This window comes from Scophthalmus maximus, chromosome 3 (assembly GCF_022379125.1).
Source record: "Scophthalmus maximus strain ysfricsl-2021 chromosome 3, ASM2237912v1, whole genome shotgun sequence".
NCBI lineage: Eukaryota > Metazoa > Chordata > Actinopteri > Pleuronectiformes > Scophthalmidae > Scophthalmus > Scophthalmus maximus.
This window is the reverse complement of record NC_061517.1, coordinates 27,756,453-27,781,206: the sequence shown is the minus strand read 5'-3', so window position 1 is coordinate 27,781,206 and position 24,754 is coordinate 27,756,453. Positions and strand designations below refer to the sequence as shown.

General features: G+C 42.4%; 1 protein-coding gene across 2 annotated transcripts; it reads right to left on the bottom strand.

Annotated features, from left to right (window-relative positions):
• Positions 1 to 649: 649 nt before the first annotated feature.
• On the bottom strand, positions 650 to 24,011 carry clcn6 (chloride channel 6). 2 transcript variants are annotated; one of them, XM_035644522.1, is made up of 24 exons: positions 23,873 to 24,011; positions 23,296 to 23,355; positions 21,030 to 21,095; positions 20,124 to 20,189; positions 19,574 to 19,714; positions 19,310 to 19,376; positions 18,036 to 18,142; positions 16,647 to 16,773; positions 15,302 to 15,369; positions 13,816 to 13,874; positions 13,605 to 13,737; positions 12,749 to 12,862; positions 11,167 to 11,333; positions 10,930 to 11,041; positions 10,637 to 10,766; positions 9,152 to 9,305; positions 5,847 to 6,003; positions 5,390 to 5,496; positions 4,280 to 4,466; positions 3,744 to 3,904; positions 3,222 to 3,378; positions 2,354 to 2,461; positions 2,129 to 2,254; positions 650 to 2,041 (listed from the first exon to the last, which is right to left on the bottom strand). In XM_035644522.1, exons 1-24 carry the CDS (start codon positions 23,945 to 23,947, stop codon positions 1,961 to 1,963), a joined length of 2,730 nt encoding a protein of 909 aa, XP_035500415.1. In that variant the 5' UTR covers positions 23,948 to 24,011; the 3' UTR covers positions 650 to 1,960. The 2 variants fall into 2 exon arrangements, with proteins under 2 accessions (XP_035500415.1, XP_035500416.1); XM_035644523.1 differs by lacking the exon at positions 19,574 to 19,714 and having other exon boundaries at positions 23,873 to 24,010.
• Positions 24,012 to 24,754: the final 743 nt, after the last annotated feature.

Below are 24,754 nucleotides of genomic sequence, written 5' to 3'. Positions count from 1 at the left end.
TGACGTGCGTCACTTCTGGGTCATATTCATACTCTTCTTCTTCTACTTCGGATTGAATCGTTTAAGTTTGTACATGGAGCGTCACATTAAATATCGCTGCCGCAATGAATTGTGGGGCATCTATTTGTCCTTTCCTTTCACATAGGAAGGTCCAGTGTACCTTATGCTAAAGGAGATAGGAAAGGAAGCATTGAAGCACCTTTCCTAAACATTTAGAGAATCTGAGCAGCTCTTATCATTTCTGCCGATGGGTCATGTCAAGATTTAGGAAACTTCCTAAGCAAATTTGACAATTCGATTGATTAGCTGGTTCAGGGGAAGGAAGTGTTACAACTGTGCTCGAGTCTGAGGCTCAGCTCTGCAGCAGCATCTCATGGGGGCAGTTCTCAGCAAAAATAGACCTGTTGATAGTCGTATTGACATCGTGGAGCAATATTACTATAGTTTCAATGTCTATATCTCTGTATATTATTATTATTATTATTATTATAATATACAGTATGTTATTATCATTGGAAACCTAACATGTGACTATGTAAATAAATGAACAGAACAATAAGTGAAGGGCAGAAGATTTTTTTAGTTATATTAGAATTACTATGTACACCCTCATCCACTGTCCTGTTTATTCAAAAAATATGCAGACACATTTTTATGATTGACAAAAAAGAAGCACCTTTATTTGAATAATAATAATAAAGGCAAAAGACAAAGTTCAGTTCTTTGTTCCATAACTGTTGAATTCTTTCCCTGTGCGAGTTCTCTTCATTTGTAGGAAATATGAATCCCTAAACAAGCACAGGGCTAAATGTCTCAGTCTCTTTTGAAATCATATCAAACATCCACTGTTTCTCTTAATCTCATATTCTGCACACCACCTAACCTGGGAATTAAGTAATTGAAATGGGTAACATAAAAATGATTTTAAAATTACAAGTGAGCTATGCTTAAACAGTAATATTCTCCAGGACAACCTAGGTCCATTTAACAATGTGATTCTATCGATTCTCTGTGAGCACAGGCAGCAAATCCTCAAAATCAAATTGTATAAAAATAATCTGAAATAAAATATACCGCAAAGAAAAGAAACAAATACGGATGTTTAACGTACTTATATTTGCCATCATGGTCACCACAACCTGACATACGGTGGACCATCAATAAAAAGTACCAGTAGGGTACTACATAAAATATTTTCAATAAAACAGTATTTCTGCAAAATATTCTGCAAATCCAGTCCTTTGAATCTCAATTTACAAACCAAAACCTTGGTAAACATAATATGAGAAAGTCATTGGAGCCCTGGCACATTCCAACAATAACTGACTGACATATCATAACTGCAAAACTATTGTTATGTATTTACATATTGCTGAATTGGTTAGAAATGTGACTGAATGTCCAACCTGGAACGAACTAGCATGGCCACAAAAAAATCTAAGAAACACTTGTCTAACAAAGAAACACTTGTCAAGTCTAATTACAGACTGTGAGGGACAGTTGGCCCCTTTTAGTGCACGAACAGAAGACGGTCGGAAAGAAAAGTGCCGCAGTGACAATAATGATAAAGTATCAAAAGGTAATAAAAAAAAAAAATAAAGATTGTGAAGGTAGTTAGGATTTCATTTTGGTAGGTTGTTGTACAAGTGTCATCTAATTCACAGTCAGGTAATGTTACTTCTGTGGTTTGGTCTATCACGTCTTCCTTCTATGACAGTGGCTGTTAAATTAGGGTGCAGAATACGTGACTAGGCTGGAAGATGGCAGACAATTCCTCAACACCGAAAATGTAAGACTTTTTACTTATGGGACAAGTGGGTTCCCCACTGTACTTCAAAGAATGTGTGTATGGTTGTAAACTGGTTGTAAATGCCTTGCATGTTTTTGGAAATGCTTTTCAGAATGGACAGAGACAAAAACTCAGAGCCAGCATTAATTGAGCTTGGATAGTAGAGTAGGATCAAAAAGTGATGTAGTGCTGTCGCAGTTTGGCCACAAGGAACTCGTGCGTTAAATTATGTCTTGTGATTATTCCAACAATCTGAAAGAGATTGCAAATAATAAACAAGAGTTTAGTCAGACAACAACTGCAAGCTCAAAATAAAGATAAACATGAAACTCTACTTACTTCACCAACAGCATTGACCACCGGTAAGTGTCGCAGGCCCATGGTCCTGAACAGGTTGAACACTTGGGAGACGCGGGTGTTGGGTGACACTATGTAGGGACTCGGGTTCATGTAGGGGGTGACATCCTGGAAACAGGGAACATCATTTATCAGTTTGTAACAACTCAGAATTACTGTTCCATATAGAAAAGAAAGCACTCCTCTAAGTGCTACAACCAATCGTACCACTATCATGCGGGGGTTGAGGAGGGCGAGGTCCAGATCATGGATGTCAGGGTAACGGGGGTAATCTTCAGTCATCTCTGCATACGACAACCTGGGTTGAGTGGCACACTGTGATGGAGGGTATGAAGAGACATTGGTTAGATGTACAGCACTGGGCTAAAGTCTTCACATCCATCCCAACAGTACTGATAGTTTCCACATTCAGAATCATAAAGAACCATCTTCAGTTCCTCAGCAGAGCGAGATAATTGGACGGATCCACTCAATAATTGTGCTATGATCACATTTTTTTTGGAACAAAATTTCAATATGACAAAGAAATGTCATTGAAGCTTGATGATTTAAAGGTGACATTATGCATCATAGTTTGTGCACGTAAATGTGTGTATCTGGGGGGTTTTTGTGAGCTGGCTAAACCCTACAGCCTGACTCTGAACCACTGGTTGAGATTTCTCTCCCACTGAGATGTCACAGTTAGACTCTTTTGGGGGTAACCCCGCCTGCAATCTGAGAGTCTCTACTCGTCTGGTGAAGGGGCGTGACATTTCCTACACGTGTTGAAATCAGTTGAACAATCACAACAGACTGGGCCAGCTGCCCAATCAGAGCAGACTGGGGTTTATCGGGAGGCGGGGCTAAAGAGGGTGAAAAGAGGAGCTGCAGGAATGTGCAGTTTGAGAACACTGATGCCTTTTCTGAACATTGGAGCATGCAAACTTTTTCAGGTGGTAACTCAAATTATATATTACAAAGATGTCACCTTTAAAGTTTAACCATAAACCCCAAAAAATGAGAAGAAAACAAATATATATAATTGAATTCATATTTCTTTAGTATGTATGTGGTTGTGTGTGTCAGAGACACTTACTGATTGGTTCTCAGCGTAGCAGACCCCTCTGATGAGCAGGTTGACGAGCTGCGAGCGTAGGATGAGGCCGTGGAATGTGAGTGGTCGGAAGCGCTCCTCCATGGTCCACTCCTCACTGGGAGACTGGTCCGGGTACAGGTTGGGGTAGGGAGCATGTCTGCATGTGACCAGCAACAGAACAAGGATTACAGGAGCTGCTGATGAGAACCAGATTTTAAAAGCTCTTTTTAAAGCAATTTTTTTCTCTGCACAGTCTCAGAGTTGCTCTTTGTTGACCTCACCATGTAAAGTGCCTTGACATATTGTATGATGTGATTTTGCACAATACAAATAAAATTTTATTGATTTATCTTCAACTTAACTTAGAGTACATTAATCTAAAAAATGTCACTTTTCATTTCATCGTTATCTTGTTTTATCAACTCTGGTTTTAAGTTATGAGTAACTTCATCTCATCTAGTTTTAACTCACTTAACCCAGTAACGTTCTCTGTGTATAGAATCAGAATGTGATGTGTCCTACCTCCTCTCTAACATCTGCTGCAGCAGGTCCTCCCTCTCTTCTGCAGGCTCTACCACAGCACTCTGTTCATCACAAACATTCCTCAGCTCGCTGGATGGGTATGACTTCATGGACTGGCAGCGTCGTCGCTGTTCCCCCGCACGGGACATAACACTGGATTTCTACATGTGGCAAAAAAGTTTACATTATCACTGATAAATCAGCTTGCTGTGATGGTGCACACATTTTAATGAGGATGAGTCCTTGCTGGTTGTTCCACCATTCAGAACCATTACCTCTTTAAACATTATTGCCATTTACTGGCGGGGCAGTAAAAAAAAATCATAATTTGTATTTCTCTGCAATGTAGCACAGTTACTGAAACCATTTGCCTGATACCAAACCATTCCGGCTCAGTCCTGGAACCATTTTGTGATGCCCCAAAAATACATATGTAAATAATTTAATCAATATCACAAATGCTTGAACTGATGGCTAACTGAAAGAGTTGGAAAATTGTTGAGTTGGCTCAAACTGTTCAGTGGTACAGGACATACCTTGAAGTGGATGTTGTTGCTGACCAGGATGTTGCCCTTCATGAAGTCCCGCTCATTCTGCCTGTTTTCAGTGACCACAGGGAAGGAGTGGTAGACGGTGGTGCGCAGGATGCTGACTAGGGACTGGACTCGGGTGTGGGGGTACACATAGGTCAGGTTGGGCTCCATGATATCACTCGCTGTCAGTCTGGGAAAGATGAGGGAAATGACACACACAGAGAGGATGAGCAGTGATGTCAGAAAGTGTGAGAGCTGATATCTAATGTCAAAAGTAGAGAAGGGTTATGACTCCACGAATGCAAAAGAACTACTGACAGACCGGGTATTAAAAGGGCAGTGAGTGTGTCTCTCTCTTTTTTGTTGTTGTTGTGATTTTAATGGCTTGGTTCCGCGAACCCGCAGCCTTGAGTATGTGTCTGCACCATTTGTGTTGTTTTCCATTTACTGAGCCAGGGCTGAGACGAAAACACAGATTTTTTCCGGCGCCCACACAGAACCGACAGCTAGCGGACGGTGAGAAAATATTTTGACAAAACGTGTATTGCTTTACAATCGCTTCCTGCCCCTTTAACTGGTATCCCAGTGGAGTCCTTTAGTGTGCTGCAGTACTGGTACTATTATCACTTTTCATTTTAATATTTTGGCCCCTCTCTCCTACTGTATGTGTCTGAAATAAAGATTCATCTATCCCATTTTCACATATCTCCCTTATGTCCTTTTTTTTACCGTTTTTGTGACTAAACTAAACTGAACTGAAGTAACTTGCACTTTCTATCCAGTGTGTTATCCACAAATAAGTACCTTTTGATAACAACCTTTATAACAGTGAGCACACACTAACACATTTATGAAAAATAAAAAGAGGTTGACAGCTCTTGCCCTCTGTAAACTGGCAGAACCTGACCTGACGATGACATTATGGCTCCAACTACAGACAGATGGAACAGACCGGAGCAGATAGACAGACAGTTTTGTGTGACCTCCAGTGGCTATGGTGACCAAAGTATTCCAGAAATCAGGTTGGCTGTGCGGGCTGCACGCCAGCAGGCGTTGGACCACATGAAACCTCAGTGAGACCTTAGTCTGGTTTGTAGCAACAGTAAATCTTACTTGTCCATCTCGACCTCAGTCTCCCACTCCAGCAGTGGAACTCCTCTCAGCTGAATGTGAATGTCATAGATGCCCTTGTTGAAGAAATCTCCAGTCCACTTGGCAACCTGGTGATCGACACACAACGCCAACAGGAAATACACAAACATGAAACGATGTGATGCCAGTGCAGCATCCTTTTTATATTGATGTCATCAGTGACATTAACTGTCTCAATTCAAAAGTAAACACGGTTACCATGACAGCAGCAAGCACAGTTAACAGTTTAAAATATCAGAGCACAGACAGATTCCAGTGTGACATTTGCTGATCATCAATGGGTTGTATTTCAGTTCAGTTTAAAATGAATGGACTCTCTCTTGTCTGTCATAGAGGCTTGAAACTGGTTTGATTCAATATGAAATATATAAATACATTGATACAACATGCTGAAACACATAACATGACAGTCATGTACCATTAGAGTGATCATGATGGGCAACCCGTATGTGATCTCATTGGTCGATTCAATGAGGATGACGGTCAGGCTGATGGTCATTCTGACCACGCCTCCGAGAAAGGCGGCGGCCCCGATGAGAGCGAAGGTGCCTGGGTAGACGTCCATTCCTAGTTTCCTGCCAGAGCACAAACACACGAGAGAACCAGCATCAGTCCGTGGAGTGGAAAATCAATGTATTGGCGGGGGGGGGGGGGGGGGGGGGGGGGGGGGGGTCTGTCTGCTGAGATGAGCATGAAGTTATGACAGCAGAAGAAGTGAAAGAAGTTGACAGCCACCAGAATGATAACGCAGAGAGAGAGAGCGGTGAACAGGTCAGAACCCAGTCAGAGGTCGGGACTTGTAGCCTCCGCTACCAAGACATCTTGATTTGACCAAGTGGCTGCTGTCCTGAGAACAACGTTTTGTCTCGAGGGTCAGGGCAGAGGTCAGGGTTTGGGTTGCTCTCTGTGAGACAGCCACTTGGGAAAGTCAGGTTTGCTTCCACCACATGGGCTGGGGGCCAAGGTCAAAAAGACTAGGCCCCCAGCCTAAGTTCAAAAACATCCCCATTACCAAATGACCCTAACCCTAACCCACATTGACAACCCTTCTCATTAACAGTGTTTCTTGTTCTTTTTAAAGCTATTTTTAGATTTAGTATTAGAAAAACTTTGTTGAAGTCATATTTAGTTGAATTCCCACTTTATTTTTTATCAATTTCAGGTTAACTAAGACTGGATATTTTAGTCTTTTACTTTTTAGTCTAGTTTGAGTTGATGACACTTGATACTTTAGTGTAGTTTCAGTCAGAACAAGGTCAAACTTCAGCAAACTGCTTTCACATAAATATTCATCCAACTGATTTGAATAAGTAAGTCTGGAAAGAGGCTACAACATTAGATAACTCTTGCAATATAAGTCAATCAAACAGTAAAACACTAACATAAGTAAACTTAAAGCTGCAAGTAGCATTGAAGGGCCCTCGCACTTTGTGGGGATCGGAGGGTCTCACCTTACTCCCTGAATTTATTACAACTAAAAATAAAAGAATTCTCAAATGAGCACTGTTTGATAAATGTTTCTGTCTCTTGATTCTTGCACTTTTAGGTAATATCTTCATTGTGAATGCACTTATTGTAAGTCGCTAAATGACTGTAATGTAACTCGTAGGTACTTAGATTTGATATCACAGTGGGTCATGAGTGTGGCACTGCAGGTCAACGGTGAACATGTAACCTGACCTCTGATGTGGGTCTTGAGCGCGGGTGTGGCAAAATGCCTCAATGGTGATCAATCATCAGTACTCATCAGTAAGGACAAAAGAGAAATGCTTACAAAAAATGTCAGTGGACAGGCAATCAGCCATTTTCAATTGCTTGAATAAATGTTCATTTTATGAAGACATTTTGGGGGAAGCTCAGGAACTACAGAAACGTTGCGCCCGTTGGTGTGGCCCATCAACTCAGTAGCACCCTGTAAGTACTTTTATAATTTTAAAGTATATACAGTGTATGGCCAAAAAAAGCCATTTCAAATATATTGTGCAATTTCATTGTGATTATTTTGCCATTTGAACAAGCTGCTCCTAAACAATTTAATCCTATTATTTGAATCTTTGCAATGAAACATCTGAGAGCTTCTTATTTTTCAATGAAGAGCAATCTTATGGCGGCATGAAATGAAATGACTGCACCACACATATACATTGTCCAATCTGCCCCACACCGGCCTCAGAAGTATATATACTGTGTAGTGACAGTTAAAACTACTTTTCAATCATCATTTGATTTTCCTGGTCGAGTCTACACTTGATACAGGAAAACAACGCATGTCCACCACATGCAGTATATAAAATGTTTGCGTAAAAGAGCCCAGTTGCATCGAGTTTTTAATTGAATTGCATTTGCCTGGTAAGACATTGATGGTGCTTTATTTTGAAAATACTGAGTTTTCATCTAATGCTGTTGCCCTGGTTGCACTATACTGCCCTGAAATAGGAAGTTGTAGTTGAGGGACTATAGATGATCAGAAGTGATGTGTCTCTCAGAACAGGGTGTGACAATATGCCTCGAGGGGGGCCCTTAGAAAATTCTGAAGAAGTAGCCATCCTAGTATGTGCCATTTAAAAATGAGTCTGCAATTTCACTGTATTTCTTTCTCCATTTGCAAGTGTTCTCTTCTCCCAATAAGATTGTTTTCAATCTAAAGACATATTTTTGTTGAACCGCTTGGATTCCTCGCCATTGAATATACTGTAACTCAAATATATATTGTCCAATCTGCATTGTTATATCTGCATGCCAATATTTAGTGACTCAAAGTCATAGCACCACCTACTGGCAAAAGGAAGTCATCCTTGCATGACAATCATCCTTCAAATTTACATACATATACAGAAATATAATGCATGTTCTCCAGTGCCACATAGTGAACACAGGGAGCAATAAGAAATATGTTCTAAATGAATCTGCTGCTATGCACTCCATGAATCAACGACTGTACAAGGGGCCGTTCAACACTGCCTGCAGCTTTAACTTGATCCTGTAATCTTGTAGGCCATAGCAGTGTTTTCATAGACCGTGTTAGAAGTGTTAATAACTATATATAATAATTATTATTTAGAATCACTTTGCACACATAAGAACTAAAGAGCTACCTATACCCAACAGACTTTATTCAGGCCCAAAATAACTAGTTCATGAGTGAGAGAAGGCTGCTGTGCTAAGAAGGTGATGATGAAGATCTGCACGAGATGTGACCAGTGAGTTATGATATGATAGGCCACACCCACTTGCACCAATCAATATCACACTTTAGATTTTGGTTAATACTTGCACACCTAATTATTGTAATTATTGTTATTGGAGGAACACACTTTAAATTTATCTTTTAACATATTTGGTTCATTTTTGAAAATAGAAATGTGTATCTCAGTCCCCAATGGTTCCATATACAATTCTGTGTCCATAAAGTAAAGTTCCAAAAAGTTATTTTCATTTTCCTTTTTTAACATTTTTAATTTGTGTCGTCCAAACATTATTTCGTCGAGCATCTTTGGACACTTTTATGATATTCTGAGCGTATAACAAGACCGATTGTTTTAAAATGACCATTTCATGTAACTCGTGTGAAATGTCTGCAAAACCCTTCAATGTATCAATCACCTTTACAGATCATTTGTGAGATGATTTGCTTTTTCAGATAAAATTCAGAGTTTTTTAAAGCCATTGGGGATTGGGAGCAGGCAAACAGTCAGTAGAGCATTAGGAGAATATTGTTCTCACACTTTTAGGATGTTGGCAACCAGACGTCCAAACGCCGCCCCACAGAGCAATGAGGGGACAAAGAGGCCGCTGGGTACAGACACACCATAGGTCCAACAAGCCAACAGGAAGTACAGCAGGAAGAACACTGACAGTGTCACAGGGCTGAAGGTACCTGAGGGAGGGAATGACCAGTCAGACACAAAGAGATGCCACGTGAAAGTGAGCTACAGGAAGTTGAGAGCAGTTATCGAGTCCCTGGTCTCTTAGCGAGAGAGAGCACCAGAACAGATGGAAATGGTGGTGAAGTGGCGAATGAAATGATTGATTTAATTCATGGCATTTGCATATTAAAGGCTTGTTTATATATACACTCACCGGACACTTTATTAGGTACACCTTGCTAGTAAAAGGTTGGACCCCCTTTTGCCTTCAGTACTGCCTTAATTCTTCGTGGCATACTTTCGACAAGGCATTTTCGTCCACACAACTGCCGCTCACTGGATACTTTCTCTTTTTCAGACCATTCTCTGTAAATCCTAGAGATGGTTGTGTGTGAAAATCCCAGTAGATCAACAGTTTCTGAAATACTCAGACCAGCCCGTCTGGCACAAACAACCATACCACGTTCAAAGTCACTTAAATCCCCTTTCTTCCCCATTCTGATGCTCGGTTTGAACTTCATCAAGTTGTCTTGACCACCTCTACATGCCTAAATGCATTGAATTGCAGCCATGTGATTGGCTGATAAGCTATTTGTGTTAACAAGCAATTGAACAGGTGTACCTAATAAAGTGGCCGGTGAGTGTATATGCCAGTGAAAATGTAACATGTAAAATGTAAAGCTCATGTATAAGTGAAATATTATTTGGGTGCAGCAGTGAGTGACTGAGGTCAGGCACTGAAGTTGTAAAGATGCTCCTATACCAACAATGACAAAGTCAACTGCAGCTTCTCCTTGTCAGACAGTTCTTAGACGCTGTCATTAGTTAAAAGAACAAACTGACGGTGAATCATATCATAAACTGATGGGACACAGATGTAGACCTTCTCCCAACCCACTACACTAGCTGCAGCTTCATTTAAAGAGCATGTGCATATAAAGCAACAGAATAGGTGATATACACTTTGCAAGATATGAACTACAACCTGTCTGACTTTTTTATACACAAGGCAAAAGTTTTAGTAAAAAAAATTAAATGAAAAGTAAAATGTGCATTTAAAGGGACAGTAAGCGGTTTTGGAGAAAGTTTGTCTCTTTGTTGTTGTTGATGATTTGACCTGCAGCCTCGGGTACGTGAGACCGACGTATAACCATGAGGCTGAAAAACCCTCACACGCACAGAACCCACAGATCAGAAGTAAATATATAAATATTCACCGATTTTTTTACAAACTGTGTATTGGTTTAGAATCGCTTACTGCCCCTTTAAGTACCAGGTCATCCAGGGCAAAATTCAAGATTATATGATTTAGCTATTGTGAAGGTGCGTGTGCTCATCTCACCATTCTGGTGGAGGAGTTGGTGGATGGCCACCTCCTGTGGGTTGAAGAACAACGTGGCCATGTCATTGTAGGTCTTATTGCTACAGAAGAACTGTCGGATGGTTGAATTGACATCCTCACTGCCAGAGAGCTATAAAAGAACACAGCACCTCACAACTTAGTTCATACAGACATGACTCTGAAAGGAAGGAGTCTGGTGAGAGGACAGTGCAGAGCACTGTTTCACTTCAGTTTGAACATTTGAATACTGATACACTGGAGATGGAAAAATGGAGGAGAGAGCTGACACTTACTGTGGTGTTGTGAGACGTGGGGGAGGACAGGTCACGACATTCACCCAACAGCAGGGAAGCTGCAAATGTCACCACAGTTGTCACCATGGAAACCAGCAGGCTCTCTAAAACTCTGGAAAAGTGCAGAGAACAGATCAACAATTGTAATTACAAATATTTGCTTTTCAAAGCACAACTGTTGAAGACAGTTGATTGACAGACGTGATGTTCTGTATGAAGATGTGAACACCTGATCACCTGATATACTTGGCCTTGGGGTGGATGTGTCTGATGCGATACTTTGCCAGGCATTTGTTCATGCAGTTGAAGAGAGCCCCCAGCAAGCCGCCCACCACCCCCATCAGGACAAAGATGGACAGGTCCACAGCTGTCCACAGGTGGCAGTTCTTATCTCCATCTGGACACTGGTGGACAATGCTGATATGTTATGTCTGATGTTATGTCCCCACACATCTTCGAATGGTAATGACACTTGGTGTGTGTACAGGATATGCAGGAGGCCAGTCAGTTCAATTGGCATTGAACAAAGGAATCATGAGTTATGGGCAAAGATATGATAGGTCACGCCCAATTGCATCAATCAATATCGCACTTTACTGTCGATTTTGGTTTATACTTGCCTCCATCACATGCCCCCAACTTTTGTTTAATGTTGACCAGTTGGTTTGAAGGTACACACTTATGGCTAAGTCTGAAAATACTTTGGTAGGCTGAAGATAGTTACCGCGCTTTGTGCTGATTGGACGATGGTTAATGAGTTATAGCCAATAATTGCCAAGCCCAGCCCTTTGCAAAGATATTTTGTTTGATGGTGTATATGTAATAGTGTGTATCTCAGTTGTTAGTATGGACAAGATCAAATTGTTTTATTATTTTATGTTTCTCCACATCATCTTTTTGAAGAATGTGACCTTCAGTAGTAGCAAAGAAGTAAAAGGAAAAAAGAAGCAACAAGTGAATGTTGTCATTTTTTTGTTTTGTTTTTTATGTAAAGTGTCTTTGAGTATTATGAAAAGCACCATGAAAGTAAAATGTATTATTTCATCATTATTGAAATATATATCGGAGCGATGCTACCAATGAATTTCATGAAAATCCAACAACCTTATCTCAAGATGACCCACTGGAGTCTCCTGGCCACACACCGCCAGCGGCCCAATAAATACAGAATATTGTCATGTAAGTGTCTTATTGAACATATAGAGGTTGGGGGTGTGTGGGGAGGGAGGCAGAAGATGTGAGGGATTCTGAGAGTGAGGCAGTTGGTCAGAGTAGACGGAGTGATGCAGTGATGATGGATTTAGCGGAGGTGAAGAGCTAGACATCACAGTTACGGGAGTGGAAAGGGAAATAATGGAAGCTGTAAGAGAGGCAGAGCATGTAGAGGATAAAGAGCAGTGGATCCAAGCACGGATCACTGGGGGAAGCAGTGTCGTTGATGCTGATCAACTGTTGTCTGTCTGCTGTGAGTTATGACTTCAGCCAGGAGATGGCAGTGTCAGTTATACTGAGGGTTAGGGTGAGATGAGAAAGAAGAATGTTGTGGTTCATATGTTGGTCGAGGAGGAGGAGGAAGTTGAAGAAGTTGACATGATCAGCGTCGAAGTAGAGGAGGAGGACATTGATGATCTTTTACGGAGGTCACAACATGTTCCAGTATTTTTAACAGGAAGGAGTTACAGTTGAGTCGACGATGGCCTTTCATTTAATTTCATAAAAAAAATTTATGATGACCATTATTTGTATAATGAATACAAAGCATACACTTAAACATATATTTGTTAAAACGTCAGGAAGCGTTGAGCGAATGACTCTTTACCTTAAACTCTCCAAAGTTGAGCAGACCAGGCAGCTGGAAGGAGCCCCACTTGTTAAAGTTGATCCCGGAACGGAAGAAGTTGAGGGTGAAAGTGGCCGACATGGAACAGAAGAGCTGTGAAGGGGAAATGTTACAATACTCAACGGTTAGTGCTTCATGCTATGAACATGGAACTGTCATCCAATGAGTCCCAGAGCACAGTCCTGACATCACCTTTTCATATTTCCTCCACAATCTTTCCGTCATTTTGATGGAGGTAGATGTTTGTTTCATCATTTCAACATTGTATGTGTATTCTTATGAACTCTGGCCTGTTTTGAGGAATCCTCATCTTGAACTCATCTTGATCACTGACAGGTAAGATGGCCGCCCACGTGCTTGAGAGCATTCTTGACTGCTCAGCTAGTTCCATATTGACGGAAGCCTACTCAGGATAAAGTTGAGGTCAAGGTATAAAAATATGATCCATATTGTGTGGTAGTTTGGGAACCCTGAATTTCTGTACGAAATGTTGTGCAAATCCCAAACCCTGTCTAAAGACTAGATAAACAAAAGCCCTGCACGTCCGATCGAGCGCATTGAGTGGCAAGGTAGGTTCATTAGAAACGTATTGGTGATATGTTAAAAACAAACGTTTCTTATGGAAAAAGAAATTGAAAATGCAGTTTAGTTGTGTGGAGATGTAATTTTTAGGGGGCAGGAATGATCCATCCAGCAAAATGAATGGCAATGCCTCATCAGTCTGGACCGAAGTGGTGGACCAATCGACATTTCCATCCCTCGAGCTAAACAGGAGTCAGCAGAAAGAACAGAAATGTCTCAACTCTCTTGGTATTCAGTGAAAAAGGCAACATACCACTTTCCAGGTGAGGCCTTGATTCCAAAAGGAGGAGCCCTCCTCTAAACTGAAAAGGGTGCCACCGATAGGAGCACCGAAGGCAGCAGCTACTCCGGCAGCAGCCCCAGCTGACACAAAGTCACGCTTGTCCCTGAACAGAAGAAGACAACTCCATGAGCCATGCGTGAACAGTGTGCAGTATTTTAATGAGACTGTACCACCCCCATACCTGTCACTGCGGAAATAGGGAAAATCAAATTTGATCCTTTTGAAGGTGATGCTCTGAAACTGATACATGCAGAAAAGATCTGATGAGAACACAGTCAAATGAGTCATTTCTACCACTAAATGAGACAAGAGCTAAGTCAGTTGGTAAGAAAGTAATATTGATTTAATATAGTTCCTTTCACAGACAGACAGATTGTTAATCAGATAATAGAGAGAGAAAACAACCACCAGTTTGAATCAATGAGTTTTTATCTTCTTTTTGAAGGCATCAACAGAGGGCTGAAGATTTAATGTCAACAAGAAGAGCACTCCATCGTGACGCAGCCATGGCTTCGATCACCTTCTGTGTTTAATCGTGTGTGAGGGACAACTCGTGAGTCCTGGTCAGAAGACCTAAGTGACCCGCTGGTGGTGGAGTGCTCTGGATGTTATTAGGAGAACCTTGTAAAGAATATAAAATTGGTGTGATGTGTGTCATCTTGCGGGATCCAGTCGGCAGTTGAGTGTTTTTGATGCTTAATATAGCTTTGATATAGGTCGACAGTTTATGTGAAGGTATGGATTCCAGGATAGGCTGGACAATGGCATGCTTGAATGTCAGGGACACAGGCAGACTGCAGTGGACTATTTATAAGCGCAACCGAGCATGGACCAACCGACTCAACCCTTTTTTAGCATAGAAGTTGGTAGAATGTCTGTGGGACTTGAGGAAGGTTTCATAGAGCCTTTCCCATCATGTCCAGAATTGATGGTCGAGTCGGAGGAGGGAGTATTGGGCTCTGTCAGGACCTCACAGAGCAGGATTAGCATCATAATGTGCACTGCAGTCACCGGCTGCGGATGGATGGTCCAAACCAGGGTGTTACTCCTTGTGTGTTTGTACAGTCTTTTCTGTTTCTGGTCATGAGACTCATATACTCATATATATGTGTGTGTGTGTGTGTGTGTGTGTGTGTATGTGTGTGTGACATGGCAAAAATCCTGGTGTCATATCTTCTCCCTTGCTGTGTCACACCTTAATAACATGGAAAATGTCAAGAAAACAACAGGAATACTGGAGAGAGAAATTCAACCTGACCAACTTTGGGTTAGGACTGTCTTACGTTACATCTGTACAGCTGCTAACCAATGGGAAAAGTCGGTGTGACTGTCAGACTACACAACGTGTTGTGGCCTACTTGCATCTTGACAGTAGTCTCAGACACAAGCACACCATTTTAAACACCCTGAGATGACAACACACGAACACTGAAACAGGTCAAGACTCCTGTCCAGACGGATAATTACGAGATTCCCTTCCTGACATGCTTCCAAAGTGATGGCGGGGCAAAGTCCACACTCTCCAAAGATACATTCCAAAATGTGTTTGAAGCCAATATGAGGTTGGAACAGTCTTGTTACAAAATCCTCGAACAAACTTCCCTCTCAACGTGTTTCAGTAAAGCTTTGGTGTTTTGACGTGTTGTTGATGTTGTGTAGTGGTTTACCTGAGGAAGGCCAGCTCCCACAATGGCTCCACTGTGTATCATCGGACCTTCTTTCCCAACAAACAGACCTGAGAGGACACACAGTAAGTCAGGGGCACGTCTTTACTGACCCCGACTCATAAACAGTACAGCACATAAGTGAAGACCCTTGTTAATGAGTCACAACTAACTCAAAAGCGTCACAAGAGGAGTTTGTTAACGATTAGACCCTTTATTACCCCTTTCTAAGTTTCAGACAAAATGTTGGACTTCCTGTTGGATTTAGCTCATGGACCCAACAGCCTTTCTTTTCACTCTTGGCTTGATATATCATCCTACCAAATTTCATAAATCTAGGTGATAAGACAAGAGTTACTTCATTTAAAATTGCTTGCGAGGCATCTTGCCGCACCCTCTCTCCCCTAGTGCTGAAATCTCAGCAGAAGTTCTGGTTCTGTAAGAGATTTCTTCTGTTAAGAGTTTTTTCTCCTCCACAGTCTCAGAGATGCTCATTGTGCATTATTGTGAGGTCTCCACCTCACTATGTAAAGAGCCTTGAGGTGATGTATGTTGTGATTTGGCGCTATGCAAATAAAATTTACTTGAATTGAACACAACCTCATCAAATGACACATTCTAGGCTTTCTGAAGTTTGTGCTAAACCTGGCAAGTTTTCCAGCAGGCCAAGCCCCTCAAAATCCTCCTCGTATTTAATGGTGAATAATGTGTAGCCATGGCCATGACATTTGTAGAGAAAGTCCTATGTAAAATACAGCTTGTAACTTCCTGATGCCAGTAGGTGGTGCCATGACTTTGAATCAAAATTGGCCTGTAAATATCTTCAGGGTGGGACTCCCATCATATGTTGGTGGGGTGAAGAACAAACTGTGCATATGGTAAACCTACTAGGATGAGAATGTCAATGTGTAAAAGCAGCAATTTCCTCGATGTGGGAGGATATTTTCGTGCAGTTTGGCTCAGATCTGCCAATGTACAGGCCAGTTATTGGGAGATGTTGGTGGGGATTTAATTTTTGAAAATGTTGAGACCCATAAAATATATTATTTTTCACCAGGCCGGACATGTGAGTGCAAAGTTTTCGCCAGGCCCCTCTCAAGAGTCACTAAAAAAATAAAAAGTGACAAGGATGCATATTTGTAAGCACAGCACTTGAATAAATGTTCTTTACTGTATCTAGTTAAATATTGTGATTGGGGCTTTTTTCCCCCTTTGGCAATGTGATTATGTCAAAATTCTGTTACTACTGTCTTTGCCAGGGAATCATGCTCATGTAATGTGATTTAAAAGTCAGCTGTCCACCACTTCAACCAAATGTTATTGTCCATAACTCAATGTCATACTTTACCTCCAGCCACACTGAACAGAACTCCAGTAGCCTTGCACAGAAAAGTTCGCAGCCGGACAATTCCAGGGATTTTCACGCCATTCAGGTAACTTTTAATTTCTGGTATCCCAGAACCGGAAGCAACTGGCTGGATAACAGGGCACCATAACATAGCATGTTAGCATCCTCACATAATCCTTTAGGTTTGTGTGTTCTCTCTTATCACAAACACAGTTTCTTAGACATCACAATGGGCCTCACACAAGAACCATTCATACAGTATGCCAAGATCGGTTCTTGAGTCGTGCATGCGAATGATTTAGAAGAACTTGCTGCATTCAGCAGCTCTGTCATATTTTGAACTTTCTTTACAAACAAATTAAAAAAATTAAAAATTTTGGATAAGCACACAGAAATGTTCTTAAAGAGAGTGCTGAATGGACAGGTACTAGTTCCAGTTAGGGTTGCAACAGTATTAGATTTTCACAGTACGATAAACATCTTAGCGGATATCACGGTATACGGTATTTCACCATTATTATTATTATTATCAGTTACAATGACCCTTAAATAAATGAAAACAGATGGGTTTGGTCAAACAAATGCTCTTTTTTAGAAGTATGTGTTAAATGTCTGCCTTTTGAAAATAAATAAATAAGAGAGCTGTTCACCTCCCATTTGAACAAAAGAAATCGTTTGACTGTTTGGTTTACAACATTTCAGAAAATAGTGAGAAATTCCATCACGAGTGCTCTAAACAATTACCAAAAAATAGTTGCCAGATCACTGTAGATGACAGACTGATCCTGACTGCACATTTATCTCACACACACACTCACTCACGTCAGCCCTGCCAGCCGGGGAAGTTTGTCTGTGTGTTTACAGGGTCAGGTGAGTCAGTGTGTGTCTGTAAGTCACGTCTAAAGGTTCACACATTTGTTCGTTAGCAGTTCAAGTAATGGGTTAGGTGACACATACTTTGATCTGCAGGGAGTGATGTGTTCACGGAGATGGGCGAACACATTTCTTACATGTTGGATTTCCATCCTCCAGGACAACACTCGTTCATTTTTGAATATCCGAATTAATCCCAAGCTAGTGATTTAATTTTTATTGAGGGGCAGTGGAGATCAGTAGAGTTGCCTCTCTCTGCCATGTCTCTGACTGCTGCAGCGCATGGTGCCGGTTGCCGAGCAGATGCGCTTGTGAGATTCAGTTCTTTTTTAAATTGTATTTTTTATAAAACCGGTGATTAGAAAATGTTTATGGTATGATAACTGTCAAATTTCATACCGTGGCATACTTTGGAACTGCTGCAACCCTAGTTCCAGTTAAAGTTACAGATATAATATCAGCAGAAAGTTATTTAAATTGGGATTGTTAAAGGTTCCTCTATCTGAAAAATCTTACCTCGATGAGGACAAGCACACTGGCAATGAAGACAAACGTCATGTTGAATGCCAGGAGCTCCAGCAGAGACAGAGGGAGACAGCCTGTGTTGCTACACTTCTCTACAGCTGGAGGCATTAAGTCAAGGTTCAGCCAAGTCGTTTTCTCAGTGGTGTGTCACGGCAAATAAAATACATTTATTACACATACCACTTTTCCTAAAAGAGGTGGAGAAGCGTAACTGAAATTAGGACACATGCAAGAGAGAGCAGGAGAGAGAGGGGGGGGGCTAAGTTAACCTGCAGATCTGAACATGTAAATCAATGTGAATAAGCAAGGAATTCGCTTAAAGGAGGAGAGGTGCTATGAGTGCTTGAGCAGAACAAAACCTATTTAACATCATATATTTAAAGAAACAGTGGGTCATTTCCATTGTGCATCTTGACTACTGGGATATCTTACTTCAACGACTGCAATTAGCTGAGTACATTTACTTTCTTAACTGTGCTCTGACTGTTATACTAAGTTTAACAGTTTGTCTTTGCAGACTTAAAGGGATAATAAGCGATTTTGGAGAAAGATTGATTGTTGTTGTTTTGCTGACAATGGTCGGGGCTCGGACCCGCAGCCTCAGGCATGGGAACCAAACATGCGGACCACAAGGCTAAACCGCGTTGTACGAGTCGTAGCGTATGTTGCGAGCACGTCTGTTGAGGAGTTGGGGAGTGATGTTTGCACACTGCACATATAGTGTTGTGTGAAGCGGCACACCTTGTTACAGGGGGCTTGTGGAACTGCCAGTCTGAGGACCCTTGACTTCCTTGCTCTCACTGAGACCTGGATAACACCTGACAACACCTCCACCCCTGCTGCCCACACCTCGATATCCGCGAGCTTAAAACCATTCTCCCGGGGAGCATTTGTGCTCCGCACGAGCAGGACTGAATCTGGACAAGACTGAGATGCTTTTCCTCCCAGGGAAGGCGTCTCCCATCAACGACCTCTCTTCACCATTGAGACTCTGTGGTGATGAACCTGGTGTGACACTGGACGTCCAGCTGTCATTCGCTGCCAACATCTCGGTGACGACCCGCTCCACAACATCAGGAAGAAAACATTTTTTTGGCAACATTACAACTTTGTCACTAAATAATAGGACTTTATACCAACCTAACGGTGGCCATATCACTGCAGTGTACATAGCATATCGCAGACTGCATTTTGAATGACCATTTTCATAAATACTTCTGTGGATCATTCAACACTGATGTTCATTCAGGCTTGTTCAAGGATACAATCACCAACCAGAGAAAATTTGATTTTGGTGAAGAGATGTACAAAGAAATCCACAAACAGCCCCACCTGAAAGAGACATTAGGGGAAAGTTCCCTGGTTATCTGCAACACGATAGAATGTTGTGTAATAAAACACACACACACACACACACACACACACACACACAGACAGCAGATGTTGTCTCTGACTGGGACCAGCAGAAGAAGAGTGTACTTTCACTTTCACTGACTGTTTAGACAGGTCGCTCGTGTAACTGCCTTTACTTGCAAAGCATTTGTTACACTAGTGGCCACGAGCGTTGTCTCCAGACTTTTGACTGGTTCACTCTCTGCTATCGCCACACGGATCAGTTCTACAAGAGCTGGCTTCGCCCCCTGCATACGATACAGACATGCAGATCTCTCCTGAGGATTGGAAATAGTGAAAGTTCATCATAGATGAATGTATTAATTTCTTGAATACAGTTAGCAGCACCAATATCATCGGTACCTTATCGATACTATGGTCTTTCATAATTTAGCCCTGGAGGCCCATTTAATACCGGGTTTCTATGCCCATCCATAGCTATGATTTAGTTTCCCCTCCAGCATACCGCAGAGAAGAATACCAGGGTCAGAGCCAATCAGAGACGTAGGCCCGCCCCTTCTCTGCCTCTGATTGGCTCAACTCTGGTATTCTTCTTTGCGATATGCTGGTGGGGAAATAACCCAAAACGCTACACACAGACAGACCAGCTAAATGCCAGGCGCACCAGGGCAACCAAGGACTATTTATATATATATAGACAGATGTATATAAAATGAAAACACCTACCAAACCCACTGTGACTCCAATAGTGAACACCATCATCCACCGTACTGCTTCGTACTTTCTGGCTTTCTATTGGTGGATGAAAAATGGTTTATTCATAAAGTAAAATATCTCTATTTGAGAATTAGAACCATGCAAATATTACAATATTATTATGTAGTTTAAAATGTCACTCTCTTTCCTTAAATTTTAACTTTTTGGTGAGAGCTCTGACTTGTGTTGTACAATACTATTGAAATACTATCAATAGTAGATCAATAGTTATTTATTCACAAGTTATCAGTTTTTATCCATGCTAAAATGTATTCTGTTAAATATAAAGGAATGCTATTTTTCAATTATGAACTCATACCTCTTTTTTCACGGCAGATATGTTGACATTTAGTTCTCAATACTCATTGGAATCAACATGAATGTGGTTATCTGTATAAACATTTAAACTTATCTGACCACTAAGTGGATGTTGAACTGAACCCATTAAGATGTGTGACTTAGTTCATCAGAGGTAAGAGTGAGATTATTGAGATCGCCATAGGAATAACAGAGATGTCTACAAAAACAAATATTACAATCCAGTTCACTGCCATCAAATCAGATCAAACATGCAAAGTTTAATAATGAGAGTCGCTGAATTCATTCTTCAGTAGGTGACAAATTTCTACCCATCACAAAAACACGAGAATTATTATAGCAAATGATTGGTCCATGAAGCATCTCACAAAACAGCTATAGTTAATACATGTTTATCAATAGGCCTGTGTAAATATAGCACACGTAAAACAATGCATATATCAGATCAAATATGTACATTTCCTCTTGCTGGAATTTTGACGATGCGATAATGCACAAATTACATTTAATCTGCTTTATAGATATTATCATCATCTGAGCACTTGTAACTTGTCTTACCCTGTTGTCAGTCCCCTCCAGAACCTCCACGTAGGGCTCGTTGATGCACCGGTCATAATCCAAGCTCTGTGAAAGCCAAAACAAATACTATGTCACTGTCATGATCCGCCAGGATCATGAACATTAAGAACTCTTTTGTACTGTTTGGGTGTTGTTTGACATTATTGGACATCATGTTTATTTATGCGTTGATTTTCCTTCCTTGTATCTATTTTTACTTTGTAGCCCATTTCCTTGTGTCTCTTTACTTCCTGTTCTCCTCTTATATTTGGTGTCTTTACTTTGCATGTGTCTCCTGCCTCTGTGATTGTCTGCACCTGTTCCTAATGTGTCTCACCTGTGTTCAATTTGCCCCGCCCACCTTGTGTCTATTTAGTCTCTGTGCTTCCCTTTGTCTTTGTTGGTTCGTCTGTGATTTTGCCCCAGTCTGTTCCTGATGTCTCCTGTCTTCTGTGCCTTGGTTCTATGGTTTGTTTTGTTTTTTGATCTCTAGTGATTGATTTTGTTATTTCTAAAAGACTGTATGTCTCTTTTTGTTTTGTATAATTGAAAATGGTGTTTATTTTGCACTTTGCATTTTGGGTCCTCCTCCTTTTCAACCTGTGACAGTGCGAACCAACCAAAAATGGACCCAGCAGGTGCTTTATTTGATTTAGGCCTTTATGATTTGCTTTTTTCACTGACTTGTATTTATGGGGACTACAAGAGAGACAATGGCAAGGAATATAAAGAGACTGCTCTACAGTTAGCTCGCAAAGAAGTCTCAGAGAAGCCCTGGTTAAAGGGTACTTTATTCACACCCCAGATTTCCAGCCAGTCTCCACTTCGGCTAGCATCGGGCCTGCTAGCCTCCAGCCAGCATCCCAGTCGTCTAACATCGGGCCTGCTAGTCTCAGGCCAGTCTCCATATCGGCTAGCCTGTGGCTTTCTAGCCTCCAGCTTGTTGGCCTCCATGAAGGCTAGCCTCGGTCCTGCTATCCTCCTGCCATCACCTGTTCCTGCAGCCGGGGTCCCGGCCGACCCCTCCTCGTCTCCAGTCGGTGAGCCTAACGACACATTCTTCGTTGTTGGTCTGGCCGACCCCTGCTCCTCGTCTGAAGTCGGTTGCCCGGCCGACCCCTGCTCCTCTTTTCCAGTTGGCGGGGCCGATCGACACATCCCTCGTCGATGGTCTGGTCGACCCCTCCTCCTCGTCAGAAGTTGGCGGGCCGATCGACACATCCCTCGTCGGTAGTCTGGTCGACCCCTCCTCCTCGTCACAAGTTGGCGGGCCGATCGACACATCCCTCATCGGTGGTCTGTTCGACCTCTGCTCCTAGTCTCCAGTCTGCAAGCCGATTGACACATCCCTCGTTGGTGGTCTGGCTGACCCCAACTCGTCATCCCGTCGGCGGGCCAATCGTCACAACCCTCGTCATGGTCTGGCTGATTCCTCCTCCTTGTCCCATGTCGGCGGGCAGATCGACACACTCTTTGTCCATGGTCTGGCTGACCTATGCTCCTCGTCTGAAGTCGGTTGCTCGGCCGCCCCTTCCTCCTTGTCTCCAGTCGGCGGGCCAATCGACACATCCCTCGTCAGTGGTCTGGCCCACCTCTGCTCCTCCTCACCAGTCGACGGGCCGATCAACACATCCCTCGTCAGTGGTCTAGCTAACCCCTCTTCCTCGTCCCCTGTTGGCGGGCTGATCTTCACAATCCTCGTCAGGGGTCTAACTGATCCCTCCTCCGCATCCCCTGTTGGCAGGACAATCGACACATCCCTCGTCGGTAGCCTTGCCGACCTGTGCTCCCCGTCTCTGACCCTCAGTCTGACCCCTGCGCCTGCACGACTGCCTGTTCGTGTCCCTGGTCGCCTACGCCTGTCTGCCCGGCCACCTGACTGTCCCCCTGAACCCCTTTGCTCGATCCCAGTTCTGCCTTCTGCCCGTCCTCCAGACCTTTGTTTTGCCTCTTCCTGGATTATCCTTTGTCTTTGTTGGTTCGTCTGTGATTTTTTCCCCCCAGTCTGTTCCTGATGTCTCCTGTCTCCTGTGCCTTGGTTCTCTGGTTTGCTTTTTATTTTGATCTCTGGTTGATTTAGTTATTTCTACCTAAAAGACAGTATTTCTCTTTTTGTTTTGTATGATCAAAAAAAGTGTTTATTTTGCACTTTGCATTTTGGGTCCTTTTCAACCAGTGACAGTCACCGTGACCTGAGAAAGACGTCCATTGATCATCAGTACCAGCAACAGCAGGAACACATTAACATTGACTGGAGATTTTTCACCTCATAGTCTTTCCTCGGTAGAATCTCATCTTCTTCCTCTTGAATTTCCCCAAGAATTGTCTGAGGGGAAAGAGAAGAACACAGACCCATCTGAAACAAGCATGGACAAGTTCTGAGTTCTGGTACCAGGCCTTGTTCAGACCCGGTGTTGACCGTTCACAAATACAACAAATGTGACTACGCCCAAGAAACATTGAAGGACCACCTACTCAGCTGACGTCCTCTGACCCGCTACAGTTTTTCTAATCTGAATGTATTTTTACATGTGTCATGTGCCCCGTGAACTAACACCAACTCTTACTGTGAGGATCTGAAATGACAGGATCATTAACAGCACATTGTTTGACATTTACTGTGATTCCACAAAGATGATTATTATTATTACATGGTGTAAAGGAGGGTGGAGACGTGAGGATTCACTACAACCCCCCCCCCCCCCCCCCCCCCCCCCCGTCTCTGTCCCTCTCCCCTTCTCTGTCTTTAGGAGCACTATGAGCATCAGGTGGAGCATGAAGCTGAGAAGTCAGCAGACATTGGAGATTATGAAGAGATCCACAGTTGTGACATGTTTTCTCACCAGTTCTTCTGGAGTCCGAGCCTCTCCTTCTCTGCAGCAACACCGGCAACAAACACAGTTCCCACAACACGCCATCTTCGTTGTTGTGTCTCTTCTTCTTGTTCCTCTGGCGAGTCGCAGCCACCATGTGGAGCATTGTCGCCACTAGCTGGCTGTATTGGGTAGTGCAGGTAGAACTTATATCCAGTTTGTAGATAGTTTGATACATGTCTTTAAAACTAAACTGAGCTAAGCTGTTTTCAGGTCTGTGTTCAATTCCTTCAAGTTCCAGCCCCTCACCCTACGGAGCCGAACAGCAGTTATTGCAATTCTTTTTTAAATGCCATTATCTGGAGATAACGAGTTATTATCTCGTTATCTCGCGATAACATTAAAACACTCTGCAGCTCCCTGCTTCCTGTTTGCAGAGTCCACCCAAAAATCTGAGCAAATTGGAATGCTATTTGGCCCAAAACAGAAATTACACAGTGGCAGACTACCTGAGCACTGTGAGAGATCCAAAGCTAAGAAAGGCGTTGACTATGTACAGAGTCAGCATGCACCGCCTCGCCATCGAGAGAGGCCGCCACCGGCAGACCTGGCTTCCAAAAGAGGACAAGACTGTGCAGCCACTGTACACAACGCCAGGTGGAAACCGAGCTGCACTTTGTAACCACCTGCGAACTGTACCAGTACATCAGAGACAGATGACACACACCCAGAAGGATTTCGAGAACATGAACAATGACCAAAAACGTCCGTTCCTGCTGGGTGAAAATTCCACAATGTGCAAACACAGCAGCACGTTTTGTGAACTGGTGTGACACGAAGAGGAGTCAAACAGCACAAAACAATACAGACTATCAATCCGTCCTGCACTGAACATTTGACCTGTATGTAGAG

Coding starts and splice junctions, on each gene's coding strand:
- clcn6 (XM_035644522.1), bottom strand. CDS start 23,947: ATGGCGTGTTGTGGGAACTGTGTTTGTTGCCGGTGTTGCTGCAGAGAA. Junction 11,334..12,748: donor TCAACTTTGGAGAGTTTAAG/GTAAAGAGTCAT, acceptor ATTGTCCACCAG/TGTCCAGATGGAGATAAGAA. Junction 3,379..3,743: donor CAGCAGATGTTAGAGAGGAG/GTAGGACACATC, acceptor GGTCACATGCAG/ACATGCTCCCTACCCCAACC.